Source organism: Psittacula echo, assembly GCF_963264785.1.
Source record: "Psittacula echo genome assembly, chromosome: 2".
Classification (NCBI taxonomy): Eukaryota; Metazoa; Chordata; class Aves; order Psittaciformes; family Psittacidae; genus Psittacula; species Psittacula echo.
In genome coordinates this window covers 105,659,985-105,679,973 of record NC_137737.1, presented here as the reverse complement: position 1 = coordinate 105,679,973, position 19,989 = coordinate 105,659,985, and the positions used below count along the sequence as shown (strand labels likewise).

The 19,989-nt window shown below is 43.1% G+C and overlaps 1 protein-coding gene across 4 annotated transcripts; it reads left to right on the top strand.

Annotated features, from left to right (window-relative positions):
* Positions 1-43: 43 nt before the first annotated feature.
* PRELID3A (PRELI domain containing 3A) lies at positions 44-16,417 on the top strand. Of its 4 annotated transcripts, none has more exons than XR_013956233.1 (7): positions 44-151; positions 2,792-2,960; positions 3,366-3,455; positions 4,254-4,324; positions 4,420-4,522; positions 10,641-12,618; positions 16,363-16,417. XR_013956233.1 is itself a non-coding variant. In XM_080610456.1 (6 exons), the coding sequence occupies exons 1-6, from the start codon at positions 120-122 to the stop codon at positions 10,752-10,754; spliced, it is 579 nt and encodes a 192-aa protein (XP_080466582.1). In that variant the 5' UTR covers positions 44-119; the 3' UTR covers positions 10,755-14,730. The 4 variants fall into 4 exon arrangements, 1 of the variants encoding a protein (XP_080466582.1); XR_013956234.1 differs by lacking the exon at positions 16,363-16,417 and adding an exon at positions 14,758-14,816 and having other exon boundaries at positions 10,641-14,323; XR_013956235.1 differs by lacking the exon at positions 16,363-16,417 and having other exon boundaries at positions 10,641-11,830; positions 12,413-14,730.
* Positions 16,418-19,989: the final 3,572 nt, after the last annotated feature.

Sequence of the window (19,989 nt, the reverse complement as noted above, 5' to 3'; positions counted from 1 at the left end):
CGGAGCTCTGCCCCCGGCTCGTGCTCGCTGGCCGGCAGGCGCGGGGCTGTCAGGAGCCGCTGAGCGTGGATCGCTGCCGCTCTGCTTCCCTCCGGCCGTGAGGAGAGACTGCGGCGGCCATGAAGATCTGGAGCTCGGAGCATGTGTTCGGGTGAGGGGCCGGGCGGGGAGGGCTGAGGGGGGACCGAGTCCCTCGCGCGCGGCCGACGGCCGTTGGACAGCGGCACCACTCCTTCCGCCGGCTGTCCGGCGCCTTGCTGGGCTGGGCCGGGCCGTGCCGGGCAAGCAGGTCCCTGCTCGGGTAAGGGCGGAAATGGGAAATGCTGCGGGCGCGGCTGGGGGATGGAGGCTGAGAGCGGCAGCTCCTGACCGGTTATACCGGCTCGAAGGCTTGACAGGCAACCCGGGTGGGAGAGGACGGGGGACTGGCCTGTGGCGGCGTTAAACCCCTCCAGTGACGGGGTGGGCTGGCGGTGCGTCAGTGTTTCCCTCGCTGCGGGTCCTTCATCACGTTCAGCCTCTTCGTCCTGCGTGGTCGGGCTCCCGTGCGAGAGTTTCTCCCACCGCTTGCTGCGAGAAATGCCATTCCACTGGGCGGTGGTAGTGTTGGGGTGGTCCCACAGCCGAACTGCTTGGGAAAGATGTGGATATTTAAGGAAAAATATTTTTCGCACCAAAAAAACCGTAAATTCCAAACTACTGACATACTTGACGATGTGTTCCAAGAGGTGTGGACAGAGGGACAGTGTATCTTACCTTAGCTGTCAGATGCTCTGAAAGAAATGCCTAGCAGACACACATTAAGCGATAGTTAAGTTTTCTTACTATCAGTCTTTTTCCACATCAAAGATGTTTTGAACCAGCTTCTGGCCATCCAGTTCCACTTTTGTGTAACAAGGGAGCAGTAAGCAAAAGGTTACTGTTACATATCAACAGGTATGTAACCAGATTTACCAGGCAGCTGACATGGAGGATGCAGCAGCTCCAGTGCAGCTTTTTAAATGCCACCAATAACTCATCTGCTGCAGGTCTCTTAAAACTCAAATCCTGAAGAGCACCAGGGGTGATAGTTCTTAAAATATGTGCAGTTTTAAACTTCCTTAATTACATTAGCACAGCCGAATTTTCAAGGCCAGGCTGGATGGGGCTTTGAGCAACCTGGTCTAGTGAGAGATGTCCCTGTCCATGGCAGAGGGCTTGGAACTGGATGATCCTTAAGGTCCCTTCCAACCCAAGCCATTCTATGATTCTGTGAATTCAAACTGTAGCAATGAAATGGCAAGCAGAGGCTTGTAAAGGCTGCTTGCATGTGGTGTAAGTTCTGGGTTTGAGATGAATATCTGATGCCTGTGAAACAAACCTGATTTTTATTTGGCATTTTCTCATCAAGATCTATACTAGAACATCCCTATATACAGTATCATGTGTTTGGGATTAGATAGTTCAGGCGTTAATAAAATATTGTTGTTCCTTATCAGATCTCTGACTCTTTAAATCCCTCAAGGACACTTAGCAGAAATTTGTCATTTTCTGTTTGTGAATCTTCTGCTGATTGTGATGTACAGTCACTGAAGGTAACAGGGAATGGTCCTCCGGCTCTTCCTCTGATGTAGGAACTGTGGGCTCTGGTTTTCCTGCTTCTACCAATAAAGCCAAAAGACCTTTTCTCATTCTTGTTGGACCTTATTTTCCCAAGCTTCTGTTTGTTCTTGCAGTGGTGTACAGTTGATGCCCTTCTGTACCAACCTATTTTAAGACTAAAAGTAGTGTTCTTAAAAATCAAATCCATTTAGGGCCCTAAGTGCAACTCTTACATGCAAGTTGGCACCCCTAAGCCTTCTTAACTTAGATACCAATAGCTAAATTTTTAAAGGTACTTTTAAAGGTTATAAACCTTTTGTTCCTGATCTATGAGTTATTCAGAGTGTAGAAATCATCGCTTTGAGCAGAATTTCTGTACTGGATCAAGGCCATAATTTCTCTGTCCTCCTCTGTTTCAGAAGGCACCTAAAGTCCCACAACAAGAGCCAGGGCAGCCTGGCCTCCAGGAGTGGGGCTGCTCTGATCCCAGGAGTCTGAAATTATCAAAACTTGTTTCATAAAAGCAGTTCTGTGTTGAGAAAGGTATCCATAAATGTAATTCATGCTAACAAGCTGCTGGAAGCAGTAGTATAGGTGCTTACTTTAAGGCAGTGAGCTGATATAGTTTCTGAAAATCTGTTTTTTGGGGGTTTTGTTTATTTTGAACTTCTTGATTTATTTTTGTTTAGTTAAATTAAATTTCACTTTGTTTTTTTGCTACACAAAGAAACAGAAGCTAATGATTTCTTCTTGAATTTATTCGGTGTAAGCAGAGCTAACTTAAATGTTAGGTCAGGTGGCTTTTCTAGTTGAGCTCTCAAATGCATCGAGCCATGATTGGGCCATCTCAGTGGACAGCTACCCTGTCATTGTGGAGCTTTTGCAAGCTAATTGGAATGTTACTTATAGTGATTTGTGACTGTTGCTCCCTGACCCCATTTCTGTTAGTCTCAGGTTAACAATTCCTTTCTTCACTCTGGAGAAAGGAGTGTATATATATATATATATATTTTTTTTTTTTTTTTTTCTGTTTGTGTGTCAATACTTTCTTATTCCTTTCCCAAGCACTGCTGTATTCTGAAGGGACTTCTGGGAGCTAGCGAGTTGTACAACATGTGCCATACTACACAACCTAGATCCCTGGTTTATTGTTGTCTAAATAATTGCAATTAAATGCAAAATAATTACAAATCCTGTCTCCTTTTTACAGACACCCCTGGGATACAGTGATCAAAGCTGCTATGAGAAAGTACCCCAACCCAATGAATCCGTGTGTGGTAGGAGTGGATGTCCTTGACAGAACCCTTGATAACCAGGGGAGGTTGCATAGCCACCGTCTCCTCAGCACAGAGTGGGGATTGCCAAGTATTGTAAAAGCGGTACGCTTTGACAGTTGTAATGGTTTACTAAGACTGTGATGCATTTTTATGTCGTCACCAGAACTGGAGCTGAATTCAAAGTAAAAGCTTAATTTGTAGGAAATACAATCAACAAATATCACATAAGCTGTAATTAGTGTACCTAGTGTTTAGAATATGTTGTAGGCTTTATATGTCTATTGAGTCTGTCCATCTATACATGCCTTCCAAACTGGTCTGTGTTATGCTATATGGCTGATGCCACCTGCAAGGAGGTAAGTCTTGCCAGTGATCCCACTGTTGTGGTATCCGTTAATTACTTTTATTATTTTAGGGCCACTAGAAACTTGACATTTTTGTGTTTCAGTGGCTTTTTTTTGTTTTGTTTTTAGTACTTATCTTTATTTTTTTTTTCTTCCTTTTCAGATTTTAGGAACAAGTAGAACTCTGACTTATATTGAGGAACATTCTGTGGTAGATCCAGTGGAAAAAAAGATGGAGCTTTGCTCAACTAATGTGAGTGGTAGCTTAAGAAGTTACTGGTAATTAGTTCTGGAGATTAAATGTTTTGCTTTTAACATTTAGATTAGCAATGTGTTTGCATCTTTCATCAGGAGGTGGCAATTTCCACATCTTAGTTGGCGTGTTAGCTGGCTCTTTTTTATTCCTCCTTCTTCTTTCCAAAACCAGGAAACTTTAAATACTTTGGGATCAAACATTTGTGATTCTTTTTTAATTAAAGGCTATTTCTCAGAATTCCCATGAAGTAGTTTGATTTTAGATGAATAACTTGTTCTACATTATGCTGCCATTTACAACAAAAGTGATAACTTGAAATGCCTTTTTTTCACAAGATGTAAATAAAGTATAATGCTATATCCTGGGAGCTTGTAACTATCAGATTTAAAGTGGAGTTGTCTGTAGGAGAACATTGTCTCTGTACAAGATGCATTGTCTTTCTGGTGTATTAATTTTCTGTACAGTCCAAATAGTGTTACGGTAGTCTTCGTCTTGAAGAGCCTCTCTGGGTCACATGCTATAAATCAGATAAGATTCAACATTCAGCGAAAACAAACGGAAAGCTGCTTGTGCTTCGTACTGTGAATAGGCAGTTAGATTGATATAATTGGATCTAGAATAGGAGAAGATCCATCACCCTTTATAGGTCCTTTTATTGACTGTGTTCTGGATTTTATATACAATGCACACTGCTCAGTCTCTGACATTGAGTGATCTATTGTTGAGTAGTGCTGTTGATAACAGAAAAATGAAAGGCGGGAAGTGAGGATTTAAGCTTTATTTTTTCTGTTTAAGATTACTCTCACAAACTTAGTGTCTGTTGATGAGAGACTGGTTTACACGCCGCATCCTGAAAATCCTGAAAAGTAAGTAAGGATATTTTTGTGCTTTTTTGTACATAGGAGACATTTATGTTAGTCCAGTTCACTTTAGGTGTTAACTTTTCTTTATTCTCTTACAGAACTGTGCTAACTCAAGAAGCAATTATTACTGTTAAAGGCATTAGCTTGAGCAGTTATCTGGAAAGCTTAATGGCAAACACAATATCTTCCAATGCCAGAAAGGTACATCTTTAGTCTGTTTTCTCTCTCTCTCTTCCCACTCCTACTTTTCTTTTTGTTAAAATAGTAACATCAATCACGTGTCCTGAATACTACATTTAATTTCACTAAACTTTGTGCACAGTTTGAACTCAGCAACTAGAATGTAATTTCCCAAAGTATGAAAAGGTTTCACGGCAAAATCTTTGTTTTTTAACTAGAAATGGACAGCAGAACAAACAAACTTCTGTGTGCATGCTACATAATATATATATAGCATATGCACACTGCTAGTTGGTATTGTTTTGTTGGGTTTTTGGTATATTTTTCTTCCAAAGCACCTTTTTAAACACTAACTTCCTATTTCCAGGAGTTAGTTCTAGCAGTGAACATAACTTTTCTTGTGAGACCTCACTTGGAGTATTGTGTACAGTTCTGGTGTCCTCAACATAAAAAGGACATGGAACTGTTGGAACAAGTCCAGAGGAGGGCCACGAGGGTGATCAGGGAGCTGGAGCACCTCCCATATGAAGATAGGCTGAGAAAGTTGGGGCTGTTCAGCCTGGAGAAGAGAAGGCTGTGTGGAGACCTCATAGCAGCCTTCCAGTGTCTGAAGGGGGCCTGAAGGGATGCTGGGGAGGGACTCTTCATTAGGGACTGCAGTGACAGGACAAGGGGTAATGGGTTAAAACTTAAACAGGGGAAGTTTAGATTGGATATAAGGAGGAAGTTCTTTACTGTGAGAGTGGTGAGGCATTGGAGTGGGTTGCCTAGGGAAGCTGTGAATGCTCCATCCCTGGCGGTGTTCAAGGCCAGGCTGGATGAGGCCTTGGGTGACATGGTTTAGTGTGAAGTGTTTCTGCCTATGGCAGGTGGGTTGGAACTAGATGATCTTAATGTCCTTTCCAACCCTAACTATTCTATGATTCTATAACTTCCTTTTCAGCCTTTATAATCTGGATTTAACAGTTAATGCTAGCATATTATCTATGCTGCTTTGCCACTTGTTCCAGTTACTATCCATTACTGAGCTGTCTCCTTGCCTTTGCTGAAAGTAATGTAGTATAAGCAGAGGCACATTCTTCGAAGAGGTGAAACTATGCTTCCTTTTTTAGGTAACACTACACCAACTCCTCTGTCTTGCACTTGCTTTTTCTACTTGGCTTGCAGCCATGGAGCTGCACTTCAGCACGGGCAGAACTATGTGACTGCTTATTCTTGAGCATTTCGTCCTGTACTACTTTGGGGAAGGTGGGAAAGAAATGGAGTTGCTAGAGAAGCAGAGGCATCATTACTTAACAGCAGGATGAGTTCACATGAAATCTGAGTTCGTACTCTGCATTGCTGGGGAGGTTCAGCACAGTGGGAATCTGGCCCAGGTAACTCTTACTATGTCAGGGAGCCTGTGCTTTGGCCAGCCCTTTGTCCTTGTGAGAGATGTTGCTTGACCAAGGCAGTGTAAGTCAACCTGATAGAAGGCATTGACTGACTAGATCATAGAGGAGAGAGATTCCTTTTTCTCCCTTCTGTGTGCTTCTCCAAAAATGAAAGGAAAACAGGTTAAAATCGGGAGATGGGGAAGGAGAGATGAGTAATTTCTAGACACAAGAAGAGTAACTTTAATTATTAGCTGAGTGCTCTCTGTGTTTGAAAGTCACAGATAGAATGTATTTCAGATAAATTACAGTTCTTCTCTGATCCAGTTTCCATTTAAAAGTCTGTAAAGGTCATATATTCTTGAAAGAGAAGTCCAGACCCTGGCTCACAACCAAACTTCAGGCTGAGTTGGAGATAGCAGAGCACTAGCTAGTTGGAATCGCCAGATCAGCTGGGCACACTTAAAAGTGCTGGTTGAATTCCTCTTGCGGCGTCTGTCACATTTGCATGTCTCTACTGAGTTCAGAGAAAGAGTGAATATTTCTTGGTACCTGTTCAGGTGTTGCCTGTGTGAGAGCTCTTATTTGTTTTAAAGATTGTTCTTCTTCAAGGAACACACTGGCTTACAAGCTTCTTGAAAATCAAAATGACCTTGTCCTGTGTGTTTCACTGAAGAGTCTCTTCAGAGAGTTGAACTTGGCAAGAATTTGCACTTGCTCTTACCAGCACTTTCCTTGCTAGGCAGAAACCTACTCTGCTATTACTAGCTCTTCTTGCGTATAGTGCTGTGCCTCTGTGCTCTTAGCACCCCACTTAAACTTCATAAACGTTGCTGATAAATGTTTCATTGTTCTGAAGAAATAGGAAGTTAATGTTGAGATTTTGCTCTGAGATAGAAGTGGCAGATGATGCATTATTATTTTTACTGATGATGGAAAATCATTTGCCATATGTTGTAAATCTTTTTTGTGTTACTCCAGGGGTGGGATGCTATTGAGTGGATAATTCAAAATTCTGAAAGCGCTCTAAGCTAGCAGTGCTCCACATCTCCAGTTTACTAACTAGTGGTAATGCCAGCATTCTTCTTGGTACAGCATTTCAGCTTTATAGCAAATATGTGCATGGATTGTTGTCATGTGAATTTCGTAAATTAACCTGCATGTATGTTCTATACATTGCATACAGGAATGGCAAACATGTTCATTACACTGCAGCTGCAGAGAATGAGAGTAGGTCCGATCTAGGCTGGATCTTGTGCCACTGGACAGTCAACTTGCTGCAGGCCTGTCTTGTGCCACACTGTACTGCTTTCCAATGAAAGTGGAATGATGACTGCAGATAACTAGGCATGTGAATAAGTCCCTCCACCAAGTGTTTGATCTGGTCCTAGTTTCTGTGATTTCAGTATGTCGAACTGGCACCTGAAGAAATGAATAAATTGGTTAGTGACTGGAATTGGCATTATAAAAATGAAACAGATTTGTATTCTTAGGATAGAAAATTAATTTATTGAAACAGATTGCCTAACAGGGGTGATCTTTTGCAGAGTGAAATTGTATTTGCTTTTCTTATGCCTGAGGAATATTGTTGCCCTTCTGTGAACTTCTGTGGAAGTCTGTACGAAGCTTGAAGCTGTCAGAATGCCAGGCTGTTTGTGTTTTCCATTGCTCTTGTAGTTACATTCATTCTGGTAGTGATGTGTCCCTCAAGCGATGTGACTATGAAAAAATGTGACTTCAAGGTTGAGAGAACTGAGTGTACTTGCCTCTGTGATGCCTCTGTGCAAACTGCTTTCCTCCCACTAGTCAGTATAGCCTGTTTCTGTCATTCCTGTATTGGCTTATGCTTGAACTAATAAGATTCCTTAAAAAAAAAAAAAAACCAAAAAAAAAAAAAACCAAACAAAAAAAAAAACAAACAAACAAAAAAAACAAACAAAAAAAACACAAACAAAAAAAAACAAACAAACAAAAAAACCCCCCCAAAAAAAACCCCAAAAAAACAACACCCCAAAAAAAAACCCCATTATGCTGCTTCCTCTAGTTAAGAACATGGGGTTTTCTACACTGCTTACTTTGAGATCAGTGTATGCCCTCAGTGTTTGCTTTTACGTTCTCATTCCACTAAGCTTTTATGGCTGTTTATCTGGAAAACATCAATTCCAAAGGCTTAGCATTTATCAGTCACTTAAGCTCCACCAACAGATTTTCATATGCAGTCTTTGGTCTGCCAAACACATCATACTGCAAACATATGCAGTAAAGACTAATATAATATGCATGCTTTGTTATGAATGTGCTTGCTTAATTACTTACTACAGAATTTGTTGTACAGTGCGAAACTTTATAGACCAATCCTCTGTCAGATTTTTTTCTGGTAACTGGTCAGTCCTACAGTACTTGGAGGCTTTGCATCTGGTTGAGATTTGTAACTTAGTTGCCTGTGCAGAATATTGCTGAAGTCTTCCTTGCCAATATCACAAGTTTAGCTGCCAACTATAGTATATTGTGTATGCAGGTCTAAAGAGATGTGCAGACCTGTGTAGTCTCAAAAACTTAAGTAAATATCTTGATGCTCCATTTGAATGTCATGGATTTTTAGATTCATTTTATCTTATCAACAAATATATCAACTAAACCACTATGGTTTAATTAGTTTTTTTCTACTAAGCATTTTCTACATCAAAGTTGTTTGACTTTCTGACAGGTTTTCTTCATGCAATTAGACAAATACAACATCTAAGCTGTTGCTGGCTTACTCAGTTCTCTGTACTTGTCACCGAAGACAGGACATTTTAACTGACTTTTAAATATCTAAATGCATCCTTACTGAGAGATGATTCCTGCTCTCTCCCCCCCACTTTTTTTCTTACTGAGCACTCCACTCAGCTAATTCATGGCTGCTTCTGCCTGGGTGCTCTTATGCATGCTTTGCTGGTGTCTCCAGGTCTTTCACAGAATGGTGGAAGTTACCACCTGCTGAAGCATGGTCAATCTGGTGCTCAAATGGAAGGATCTCAGAAGTTAAATCATATTCTTCTAATAACTTTTTCTAGCAACCCATGCTTAAACAGGACAATTTAAATCACACTTTGTTGAATATTCTTCGTATTTTTAAAAACATATCTTGAAGTAAGTTAACTTAAACAGACTAGTTCTTGAGGTAATTCTGGGTAGAGCTGAATGCCCCTTTCTGGGCTCTGGCTGAGAACTGAACTGGATGTTGTGGTACGTGGATGACTTTTCTGAGATCAAGGACTGCCTGCCAGTGCAGACATCATAGCAATTAGTGTTGTTCAGCAAGTCACTGTAATATGAAAAACGTACAGAGAAACAGAGTCTTTATTTCTTTCAATAGACTACATTTTGCAGCCTGGAACTGAGCTTTTTGTATTATTCCAGAGTAATGTTTCTAGGCACAAAAAAATTTCTTCAGAAGTATGTGTGGGTTTTGGTTTGACTTGTTTGTTTGTTTGTTTGTTTGAGGTTTTCAAAGCTGTATATGCAGATTCTTGCTTAGTAGTTCATAATGAGCAATGGCAGGTTCTGGACACTTTATGAGGTCTTTGTTCACTTTGCCACTTCTAATGCATGCAACAAAAATAGTCTGTCATAGTTCAGAACAAAACTCTGTGTGTGTGGAGGGGTGTTCCTCTCTTTTCCCTCAGTCTCTGCAGAGGACCTGAACACTGACACTGGCTCTCCTGAAGGCTTAGGACTTTGGGGGTTCAGACCCTTTATCTCCAGAACTCCTCTAGACTTGGCCAGAGCCTTGTGGCTCCCAGTTACTGCTCTCAACAGTTTGTACTTCTTACTCTTAGTAAGGTAATAGAGGTGAATGTCTCTTGGCTTCTCTTTAAGAGAAAAAAGGTCAGGCATTTTCCTGCTCTGATGCCATCTGCTTGTTTTGGCAAAAGCTGTTATTTTGCAATTGTGGATCTCTGAAATCTTACACTTTTATTTAGTTAAAGTGCTTCTGTTTATATTCTTGCCTTCATCATGTATCTGGCTGCATGCTCATCTTGTGGTCATTGGGATGCAGCTGCTGCAGGGTCTTCTTAAGGTAATAGGTTTTTTACATGCTTATCTTGCTGCATTCCCAGCTCTTACTAAAGCATTGACTGTCAGTATCTAGCTTTGAAGCACTCCCACTCTGAGAACTGAACAGAGAAAGACCATACCTTGATATGAAACATGCAGCTGTAGCCTCCCAGTTAGTCTGTTTTACATGCTGAAGGTTGCTGTGCATGTATGTAGACTTCAGTGTGAGTCCATCTCTGAACTCTTGCTAGGTATCAAATCAGTTAGTTACGACTTCAAAGAGCACTTGGAAGGCTCTCTTTCTTTGTCCTGGATCTTCTCAAAACCTGCACATATAACCTGGTTAATGAATCTGAGAATAGGATCTAGACTTTGCCATAAATTTGCTGATATTCTCTGGGGGTTGGGAGCAGCAAACAGTAAAAACAGCCTCACTCTTACATAGGGGAACTTACCTGCTGAATTAGGCTTTTTGCTGAGGTGTGCTACTGGGAGCTCACACCAATATTGCATTTACTCCTTGCTTATGGGTTAAGCAAATGCCTTTGCAGTGAAATTTCCATCAGAAGATGCTAAGAAATTATCAATATAATCTGGTATTAAACTATGCAGGGCATGAAATTAATTTGAAAACAAATTCCATGTCTGACAGAGGAAAAACTATAGAAACATGAGCAGTGGTGGTGTATGTGTTCTCATCCTAAATTCCAGTATTTTCCTGGCAGGGTCGGGATGCCCTGGAATGGGTGATCAGCAAGCTAAACACAGAATTGGAGGAGCTGAAGTCAACACGTGAGGGCATGAAACCAGCCATGGCAGCAGCGTCAACAGAAAAATGAAACCAAAAATTCCAGGGAAGTGACAGAAGAGTCTTATTTTCCAGACTGCTTTGTAGATCTGACTGCCAAGGCTGATCTGCACAAGTTTTATATATTTATAAGACTTCTGGATCAGCGGAAAAGTAACCTCATCTGTCATCTCCACAGCAGCTCCTGTTGCCTACTGAGGATTAAATTGACCTCCTGCAGATGCTCTTTTTATTTAAATCATTCATTTTTAACACTGGAAACAAAACATTTAGCACATTTGAAACTGCCTAATGTGCCTTTTCTAACAAAGATTGAAAGTATGTTATATTTACATCATCTTGGGTTTTTTGTACTTGAACTTGAAAAGAATGCATGTGTGGCAGTAAGAGTTTTCCATGTGAACATTCACTCTGTGAAGGTTTGATAGGTACCATAGCACTAAATTTTGTCTGCTTTGTAATCTGATAGTGTCTTAAGACACTTAAAGGGAACTACTTGAGTCAGAACATGATAGAATTACATACCTTATCGAGAGGATCATCCCAAGCAGCTAAAACTTGTGTGGTACTAACTTTTCTTATCTTGTTTGAAAGTGCTGCCTGAACATGACACAGAGATACTTTACCTCTCACATGTTTGTATCCAAACAAAGATAAAGTTTCTATTGATGTTAATAGCCTAAACCAGTTTTTTGGTGGGGAGAAGGGTATAATTTATTTACATATTTATTAACTTGCCCTAGTTCCTCCCCTCCCTAGGAGGAGAGGAGTTGTAATTCCTGGAAGGTGCTGGAAAATACTTCTCATATTTATCTCTAACAAGGGTACTTGAGGGCTACTTGAACTAATAGACTGTGCTGTTCCACTGATCCTTGCTCTTCACATCCTGTCTTAACTGAGGGAGAGACTGATGCAATAACCGGAAGAGCTGAAATGAGGAATAAGCAGGAAATCTGGGATGGTAAAGTTTCCTGAACATGCACTTTTCGTGCCCTGAACGGAGAAAACAGGACTACAAGAAAAACAAATGGACTCTCCTTTTTGAGCGCTTTTACTAACTACTGATTACCAGCGTAACTGAATTTTTTTCAATGCTTTTCCACATTGGTACAAAATGGTTTTAGGATAATTTTAAATGCTTCTCATTATCTGGAAAGGTACTCCAGTAACTGCAGAAATTGCTTCCTATAAAGCATGCAGAAATATATAGATACCAGTCCTAACCTTCTCTGATGTTCACAACATTTTCGTATTTGGTCCAGATGTAGTATATGTTTCTTACAGCCTTGTGGTTAGGGCATTTTAACTTATTTTTGGTGTTCACACAAAGTGAGCTAAGTGTTGCAAGGATGTTTACTCATTCAAGTGGCAAGTAGGTGTTTAGGAAGCTGTTAAACAGCATGAGTAACTTCTGAAAAAACTAGAAGAGCAAAGTTCTGGTCGCTGTTTTGATCTGGTAATTTTAAAGTGTCTGTAGCTTAAGGGGAGTTTCAGCATTTGTATTCTGGGTAGTTTGAAAGTGAACATTAATTTGGGTGTAACTGTAGTCTGACTAAATTACATGATCCTAATGAATAAACTTAATTTAAAAGTACTTATGTATACATTAGTTCAAAGCAATTAAATTAGTAGCTAACATTTACACTGCTCTTTTTATATGGATCTAAAGTCTTTCTTATTTTGGAACAGAAATTTAGAGCTTAAAGGCTGACAGCAGCTCCTTTCCAGAAGATACATTGGATAGCTTTGGTGCAGGTCAGTTGCTGACTGCTTCCCAGAGGAGCGATGCCACTTCCTGGAAAAGAAATGCAGAAGATGCTCTAGCTCCTGGTGGCATTCAGCTGGGAAGGCGAGTGCAGCCATGGCCGAGCTCTACAAACAAAAGGAAAAGATGAGTAAGTGTCTGTGCATGTGGAAACCTGTACTGCAGCATTTCCATACATGCCTACTGGAGATGATGAAAACATAACTGTCAGGGGGTAGAAAAGTCTTTGGAGAGGTTCATGTACTGCTTTGCTTTGCAAGAAGGATTGTCGAAAGCTGCTTCTTGAGTCAGGTTTGGAATAGTTACTTAGTATTATCTTAAACCTGATTTGTGTATAGCACCTACCAGCAATAGCTGGTGTCCCAGGAAAGCCACCACAGGCTTCTATGTTCTCTTCAGGGCCAAACTCCTCTGCTGCACCTTAGGTCAATATTAATTATCCATCAGTTTTCTGGATTACATCCTTTGCACTTTGTTTCCTTCTTCCAGAAACAAATCCTTACCTATTTGTGTTGCAGCATCTCTGTTCTGTTTCATTCCCCACTGATTTTGGGCTGCTTCCACTCTGCATTTCATGCATCTTGTGAACTCTATGGCTTAGTGCTTGGGTGTCCAGTTTGTCTGCAGCTCACTTGCTATGGATCACTACCTTGCCTGCTTGTGCTCAGTCATCTTCTGCTTTTCTCTAGGCTAAATGGGAGTGGGGAAACTTTGGGTAGGAAAAAGACTAATTTCCTCCAGAAGCCAGTTCCATCACCCAGCTACTTTTCTGCATTGCTGGGCAGTGCTGCTGCTCTCACCTTGTCTTTGGGCTAGGTGACATTACTGCACCTTCCGTGGCTGCTCATTTTTCCAGTGTGTACAAAGGACCAGTGCTCACACTTGGGACCAAGCAGGCTCCAGTGTTTAGCAGGTGAATTGCTTTTTAATTTCCTGTTAGCTTTCATGTACGCTTTTACTCTCCTGCTTTCTGCCCATCTAGTTTGGATACGGGGCACCCACCCTTCTTCTCCCTTGACCATCTGACTCTTCTCTATGGGATCTGATAGGATCTGTAACTGTATGTTCAGCCCTGCTGTGCATGACACTGTTTCTGAAGCACTCCAGTTCTGTCACTGTTACAGTCTTGAGTTGACCCTTGGTGCAAAAAAACCCCTACCTTTGTAATTGCTTCTCTTGGTCCATCCCTAGGGAAACTCCCCTTATTTACTGGAAGTGGCTAAAAAATATTTCTGAAGTCAGTTTTGTGTCATGTGCATTGATGGAGGTGTCTGTCAAAGCCAGAAAGCTGCATGTGAGGGGAAGTGCTAGGCTGCTTGTGGGACTGGGGGAAGGACCAAGCAGAAGGAAGCTCAGCACATGTAGCCATGCTCATTAACGGGTGGCAAGTGCCATTTTGAGTAAGAATTCTGCACTTGGTGGGGTGAAAACAGAATTAAAGATTTGTGTGTTGGGGAGGTAGGATGTTTGCTGCTGTTGTTCAAGGCACTGAGGTTTGCAGTTCAGTGTTTCTCAGCCGTTAGGTTGCAATTCAAGGGAAAGGGAGTGGGGGCTTGGGTGTAGGGAGGTGGTTTGGTTAGAAGGAGTTAGTGCCAGCATATTGGGTCTGCAGCTTGGTGAGAAGTGGGGCTGCTCACCCTCCATAGTAACTGCAGCTGTGTTGCACATGCCTGCTGTGGAAGGATGAAGCTGGAAAAGGATGAAGTTGGAAGGATGACTGCAGGGAAACAGTGAGAGAGCGTGGCAACAGTGGTTCCCAGAGCATGGCAAATGGGCCTGTTTGTGATCACTTGGCCCTGAAGGATCTTAAAGCTGTTGAAGATACCAGACTTGAGGTAAACTCTGGTTTCTGGTTAATGTCTGGTTTTCATGTTAGCGCAGACAGGCTCATGTTAGCAACAAAAAGCATTAACCTAAAACAGTGTAATCAAATGCTCTTGTGTGTAATGGGTTTTGTGTAGATTATCCATTTTCTTATTTTCCTGACTTGTCCTTGTGTCAGTGTAAGTCTTCCATGCTCCCCCACCCTGCTTTCTTCTTTCCCCCCGTCAGGTCAGCAGGCATGATGAGGGAAAAGTCATATTTATTAGGAAAAGGGGCAATCCTAGTATAAGTTGTGGTATTCTGTAAAGACACTTAACACAATGGAAGGCACTGAAATGCAGCACATAAGGTGTACCAGGAATTGTTGTATCTGATGATGTAATAAAGGAGCACTGAGATGACCAGTGACATTCTGTGATGTGACACTTTTCCTTTACATCCTCAGGTGGAGCAGTGGGTAACACCGTTCCTATTCCTGTGTCTTCCTAGATTGTAAGCTGTGAAGGGCAGGACTCTGTGAAGTGTCTGTGTACACTAGGGTGCTATCTTAAATAAATGACATCCTCTGTTTAAAAAAACACTTCTGGGTGTAACTGCTGTGATGTGAAACGGGCTGTTGGTTTTCAGAGAAGGCTGAAGAAAATTTACTGGGGTCAGTGTGTGCTGGAGCCCAGGAGCTCACTGCAAGCCACACACGGTGCTGGTCAAAAGCTCTGCAGGCATCCTCTGTGCCTGAACTGAGTCCAGCAGCTGCTTCATTTTGCTGCTAACAGGAAGGAGTCATCTAAACTGATTTGTAAATCAGACCTGATTTCTCTCATAAGCTCTCTTCTTACCCCACCCACACCACTTGCCACTGATCAGAGCCATGCAGGTTATGGGCTGGCCTTTTAATCCAGCTCCAGATCTGGGTCATGCTTTTCCTATGGATTTATTCAGTGAAGAGGCATTTTTATGAAGCACAAGTCCTGTCCTCTTCATTTTTCCACAGCTGAGGTGACTGAGGTATGATTCTCAATTTACTAGAAGGCACCTGCAGGTAAGACCATCAGTAGGGGTTCCTCATTTGGGTCCCTGCTGGCACAATACTTCCCCTTCTTATTCTTTTATTTTGTGTCTAACCTTGTTAAATCCTGCAGCAGCAAAGGTTTGGGGCTCTACCTGGCCACACAAATGTGGAATGTGTCCTTACCAGCGGTGCAGTATAAGAAAGGGTGCTCAGTGTCTCTATGGTTGGCTCAAGAAAGTGTGAGCAATGCAGTATTATTTTAAAGAACTTTTTATTAGTAATGCATAAACAAGAAATGCATTTCAGTACCACATAACATGAAAACAAGCAAAAGACAATTCTGTTGCCTTTCTTTATCAGAGCTGATGCCCCTGGTGTACCTGAAGCTGCACTGACAGGTGCAGTGACAGCACAGAAGCAGAAGAAAGTCAAAGGGGAAGGGTTTGTGCTTTGGTCCATATTAGTGTTCAAAAAGTGCATCTCCTGTTTGGGATTTTCTTTTTTCCCCTTTACCAAAGGAGGGGCCTGGGTAGAGGGAACCAGCTTTAAGAGAAATAATATAGTTCAAATGCCCTCCTCATTCTTTGTTTTGCTTTCTGATTCACAGGGAGTGTAACCACCTCTTCCCTCCACAGCTGGATGCCTATCTTAAATGCCCAGACCAAAGTTGGGCCTTGGCCTCTACATGTCCTGTAAGCGGGGCCATGAGCATGCAGCCTCTCTGCTGGCGCTTGTTTCCTCCCAGCTTTGAAAGCCAATCCCCTGCTGAAGTTGCACGAATTCATGCCTGTGTCCTTCAATTCAGCAGCCCCCTAAAATCCAATCTGACAAACCCATGCTGCATTGTTTGGCATGCAGCCTCTCCTTGCATCGCTGGGTCTTTTCCACCTGTGAACAAGCCTGGCACCTAAAAAGACTATCTTATCTATCTGCTTTAAAATGTGTTTTTAATTCTATCAGCCTGAAAAAGGTCTGTTCCAAATGGCTTTCTCTAGACTTGTTCTGCTTTGCAGACTGCAGCAGCATGTGTTGTCTTTTCAGGCTGCAGAGCACTGGCTGCCTGCATCAGCTCAGCTCAGCCCGGCACTGCCAATGCATAACAGCCCCACCAAGAGCAAACTGAAGTCACTGAATTGCAGTCGAGTGCAAATAAACACACAAAGCCACCGCCACATACAATTTGCTGTGTCTATTTTGTAACTATTCAGCTCCATCTCCTGATGATGCCCTGTGACATGGGTTGAATGCAGACTACTGTAGTAAAATTCATCTCTTCAGCAGCAGCTCTCAAAACGCTTTAAACAGTTGTACCACCAATTGTCAACCATTTTCGAAGATGGGGACCTGGGGCACAAATCTCACCACTTGTCCTAGCTCTGGGCTGCTGGAGCTTGTGGTGCCACTTGGTGCCCACCCTTTGTGCACAGGAGCAGGCATCAGCTCTCTCAGCAGGAGGGGACTGTGGTGCTGGGCTCCCTGGAGCTGCCATGAGGACAGTGCTCGTGAACTTAAACGTGTCAGGAAATGGGTTGTGTGTATTTTGTTCAAGGCCAGGCTGGACAGAGCCTTGGGCAACAAGGTCTAAGGTGAGGCATTCCTGCCCATGGCAGGGGGATTGGAACTGGACAATCTTAAGGTCCTTTCCAACCCAAACCATTCAATGATTCTATGATATCAACCTGAGCTAACGCTCCTCTCTGGTGCTCTCCTACCAAGAACTTCTGGTGAAGAGCAGGTACCCCACAAAATCTGAAACAGGAGTAAAAATCAGACAGAAACAACCAAACAGATCTTTATAGCTGGAGTCGATATTAATAAACATTCTCAGATTGGCCTTAAGATACATACATACAAAAGAAGAAATAAACCAGAGCAGCTCCAGGTTGTCAACATGGAAACACTGTAAGATTCTACATTACATTACATTAACATAATCCATACGCCATAGCACCAGAGCGCGCGGTCGCAGCACCGTTCTCCCATGTCTGTGTGCTGTCACTGTATCACTGGTGAGACTGAGCTCATAAGAAAGACATTCCTAAAAGATGTACAGAGCTGCTGGGTGAGGTAAAGTGTGAAAGTAGCCAGCGGGAGTCTAAAGTTGGAACTTCTACATTAGTTTTAACCTATAGAACATGCAGCCAGTAGCTACCTGTGGAAGCTGATGCTGAACTTGCCTGGGGAAAAAGGAGAGCTTGAAAGAGAACAACGTAATAGTTGTGCTAAAAATGTTCTGTCCACTTCTGGTTTAAAAACTCAAAACAATCAATCAAAAACTTCTCCAAAAGACTGCAGCATTTCTCTCCCAGAGATGAGGGATGGAGAACTCCCGAAGCCTGTGCTGCATGCAGGATGAGCCTCAGCTACACACCGTCAGTGCTGGAAGCAGCAACACGCTGGTAACGGAGGGAGGAGGCTGGGAGTGATGCGTGGGTGCTAATGGCATCTCTGGAGTTAAACAAGCAGTTTTATTGCTATTCTAAGAGTGCTTTGACGTTTCCCTCCCTCCATGCAGCCCAGCCAGTGCTCTGCTGTTATTCGATCATTCTCATTAACAATTCTTTGCCAAAAGACGCATCTGACTGATCTTACAGAACTATAAAAGCATGAAAAAGGAAAGAGGCAGAACCTTTAAATCAGCTTCCACATCAGTAATTAACACAGACAAGGGCTATAATGGAAAGGCTTTTTATTTTTGCCAGGTAACACCCCTCCTGTATAAAGGAAGTAATGGGGAAAGGGAAAAAACCAAGAAACCTGCCCAGCACCACTGTCACCATGAACGTTTGGAAGCTGTGTGTGAGAGCTGCAGCACAGCCCTGCTCACTTCCTCCATCACCAGCAAGCAGCAGAGCTGGTTCTGAATTCTCCACCACCAGGTTCACATACAGAACAACAAGACCGATGCTGCCAGTGGCATTTTTAACTTCTTGGGTCTCCTACGGGATATTCAAACAGACCCTGGGCATATTAATAAAGCTAAAACAAAATAGAAGATTTTAAAATTCATGGCAGGGAGCTTGCTGTGCTGGTCCTGCATTCTTGTCAGCAGTAATTCAAGCTAAAATGCTTGTGGAGTGCAAACTGTATTAGGGGGCTGAATGCTTTAACTCTAACGAAGATAACAGCCAACACACATAAATAAGACTCATTTCCTTTTTAAAACATCATGGGAAAGTCAATTCCCACTGCGTGATTGATGGAGACTTCCTAAGTATTAAATATATTACACATATTTACAAGCTTCTGATTTCATCCTCTGACGCTGATGTGAAGCTCGGAGCGTAACTAGGACGTGCCAGGCAGCACCGCAGGATGCGCAGGCGAATGGCTGCAGTGGATTTGGGATGCGAGCACAAGCAGCAAGATGGAAAGCTAAAAAATAGCCAGTTCTGCAGTGAGCCCGGCAGCCAGAAGAGCCCAGCTCCTTCAGCTGCACCCGACCAACCAGCCTGCTGCGTGCTCTTCTGCGGGACGAAATGCCAGGATAATGTGGAGCAACTGTGCTGGGGAGGAAGGGATGGGAAGGAAGGGGAGAGGCAGCCCTCCGTACCATGGTTTTTGGAGCCTGCCATGGCATGTGCCAGCAGCCCAAAGGGTTTTTCCCAGGGAAAAAAGGAAGGTTATCCAGGCCCTGCCCCGCGGCAGCTCTGCGTGAGCAACAAGGAGCAGTTTGTACAACTGTGGTGTTGTCCAGCGTTTGCGCCCTGCCCAGCACGGCAGAGCCCAGGCTGAGCCATGGCGGGCAGAGGTTGGATCCTCAGGCTCCACTGCTTCCTCAGCGCTGCCCTGCACTCTGCCAGGGTGGACGGTGGCACAGGGATGCTGTGAGGGACTCATTTGCACGCTCAGGATTTACTTAGTCCTTGGTCCTGCCTGCTCTGCAACGGCCTAAATCTCTCTCAGAGGGGAAAATAAACATGCTGGATACCCTGCACCTGAGAGGCTTGAGGATGCCATGGAAGAGGACTACGAGCAGAGGACTGAGCAACTGGAACACGTGGCTGGGGCATTTCCAGGGTAAAATGACCAGGACAACAACAGGGGAGATGCAAAGTGAGACTTCCTGCATTTCCTTCAGTCTGGTTTTCCTGATGCATTGTGCAGCAAACACACGGCCAGGTTTTGGCACAGAAACAAGAAAAAGTGCTGATGTGACTGAGATCAGGTGACCCTTCCAGCAGCTGCAGAGCTTTCAAATCAGCCTGTGCTGCTCACCTCCTGCAATCCTACATCCTCAACTCATGCCAGTACTCCAGGTGCATGCAAAACACTTTTCCAGAGGTACCCTGAGGAGGGGGCCCTGACACCTCACCTTAATGGGACAGCTATGGAGGAGAGCTCTGCTTTTCCTGCTTGCAATGGTTCAGAACCAAATAAACCCATTATTTCAATAAGCCCCGCATAGGCAAAAATTCTCATGTTTCAAGGGGGTGTTCAAAGAAAAATAAGGACAGGCGAGTCCCTGGGAAGGTTTAAGGTGACTTTTGCATGTGCTTTTCAAATCAGCTTAGAAGATATGAGCGGCTGCTCCAAAGGCTGCAATGTAACATGCAAATACACTCTGAAGGAGAAGCCTTGGTGCTCTGGGCAGCAGGAGGCGGCCAGCAGTGGGACTGGAGCCCTGGATTGTACACTGAATAGAATCAAGCAGCCCTGGTGCCCCAC

Excerpts from the sequence above, each read along its gene's own strand:
- PRELID3A (XM_080610456.1), top strand. The coding sequence starts at position 120 with ATGAAGATCTGGAGCTCGGAGCATGTGTTCGG. Across the intron at positions 2,961-3,365 it reads TGCCAAGTATTGTAAAAGCG|ATTTTAGGAACAAGTAGAAC; the intron begins GTACGCTTTGAC and ends CTTCCTTTTCAG. Across the intron at positions 4,523-10,640 it reads TATCTTCCAATGCCAGAAAG|GGTCGGGATGCCCTGGAATG; the intron begins GTACATCTTTAG and ends TTTTCCTGGCAG.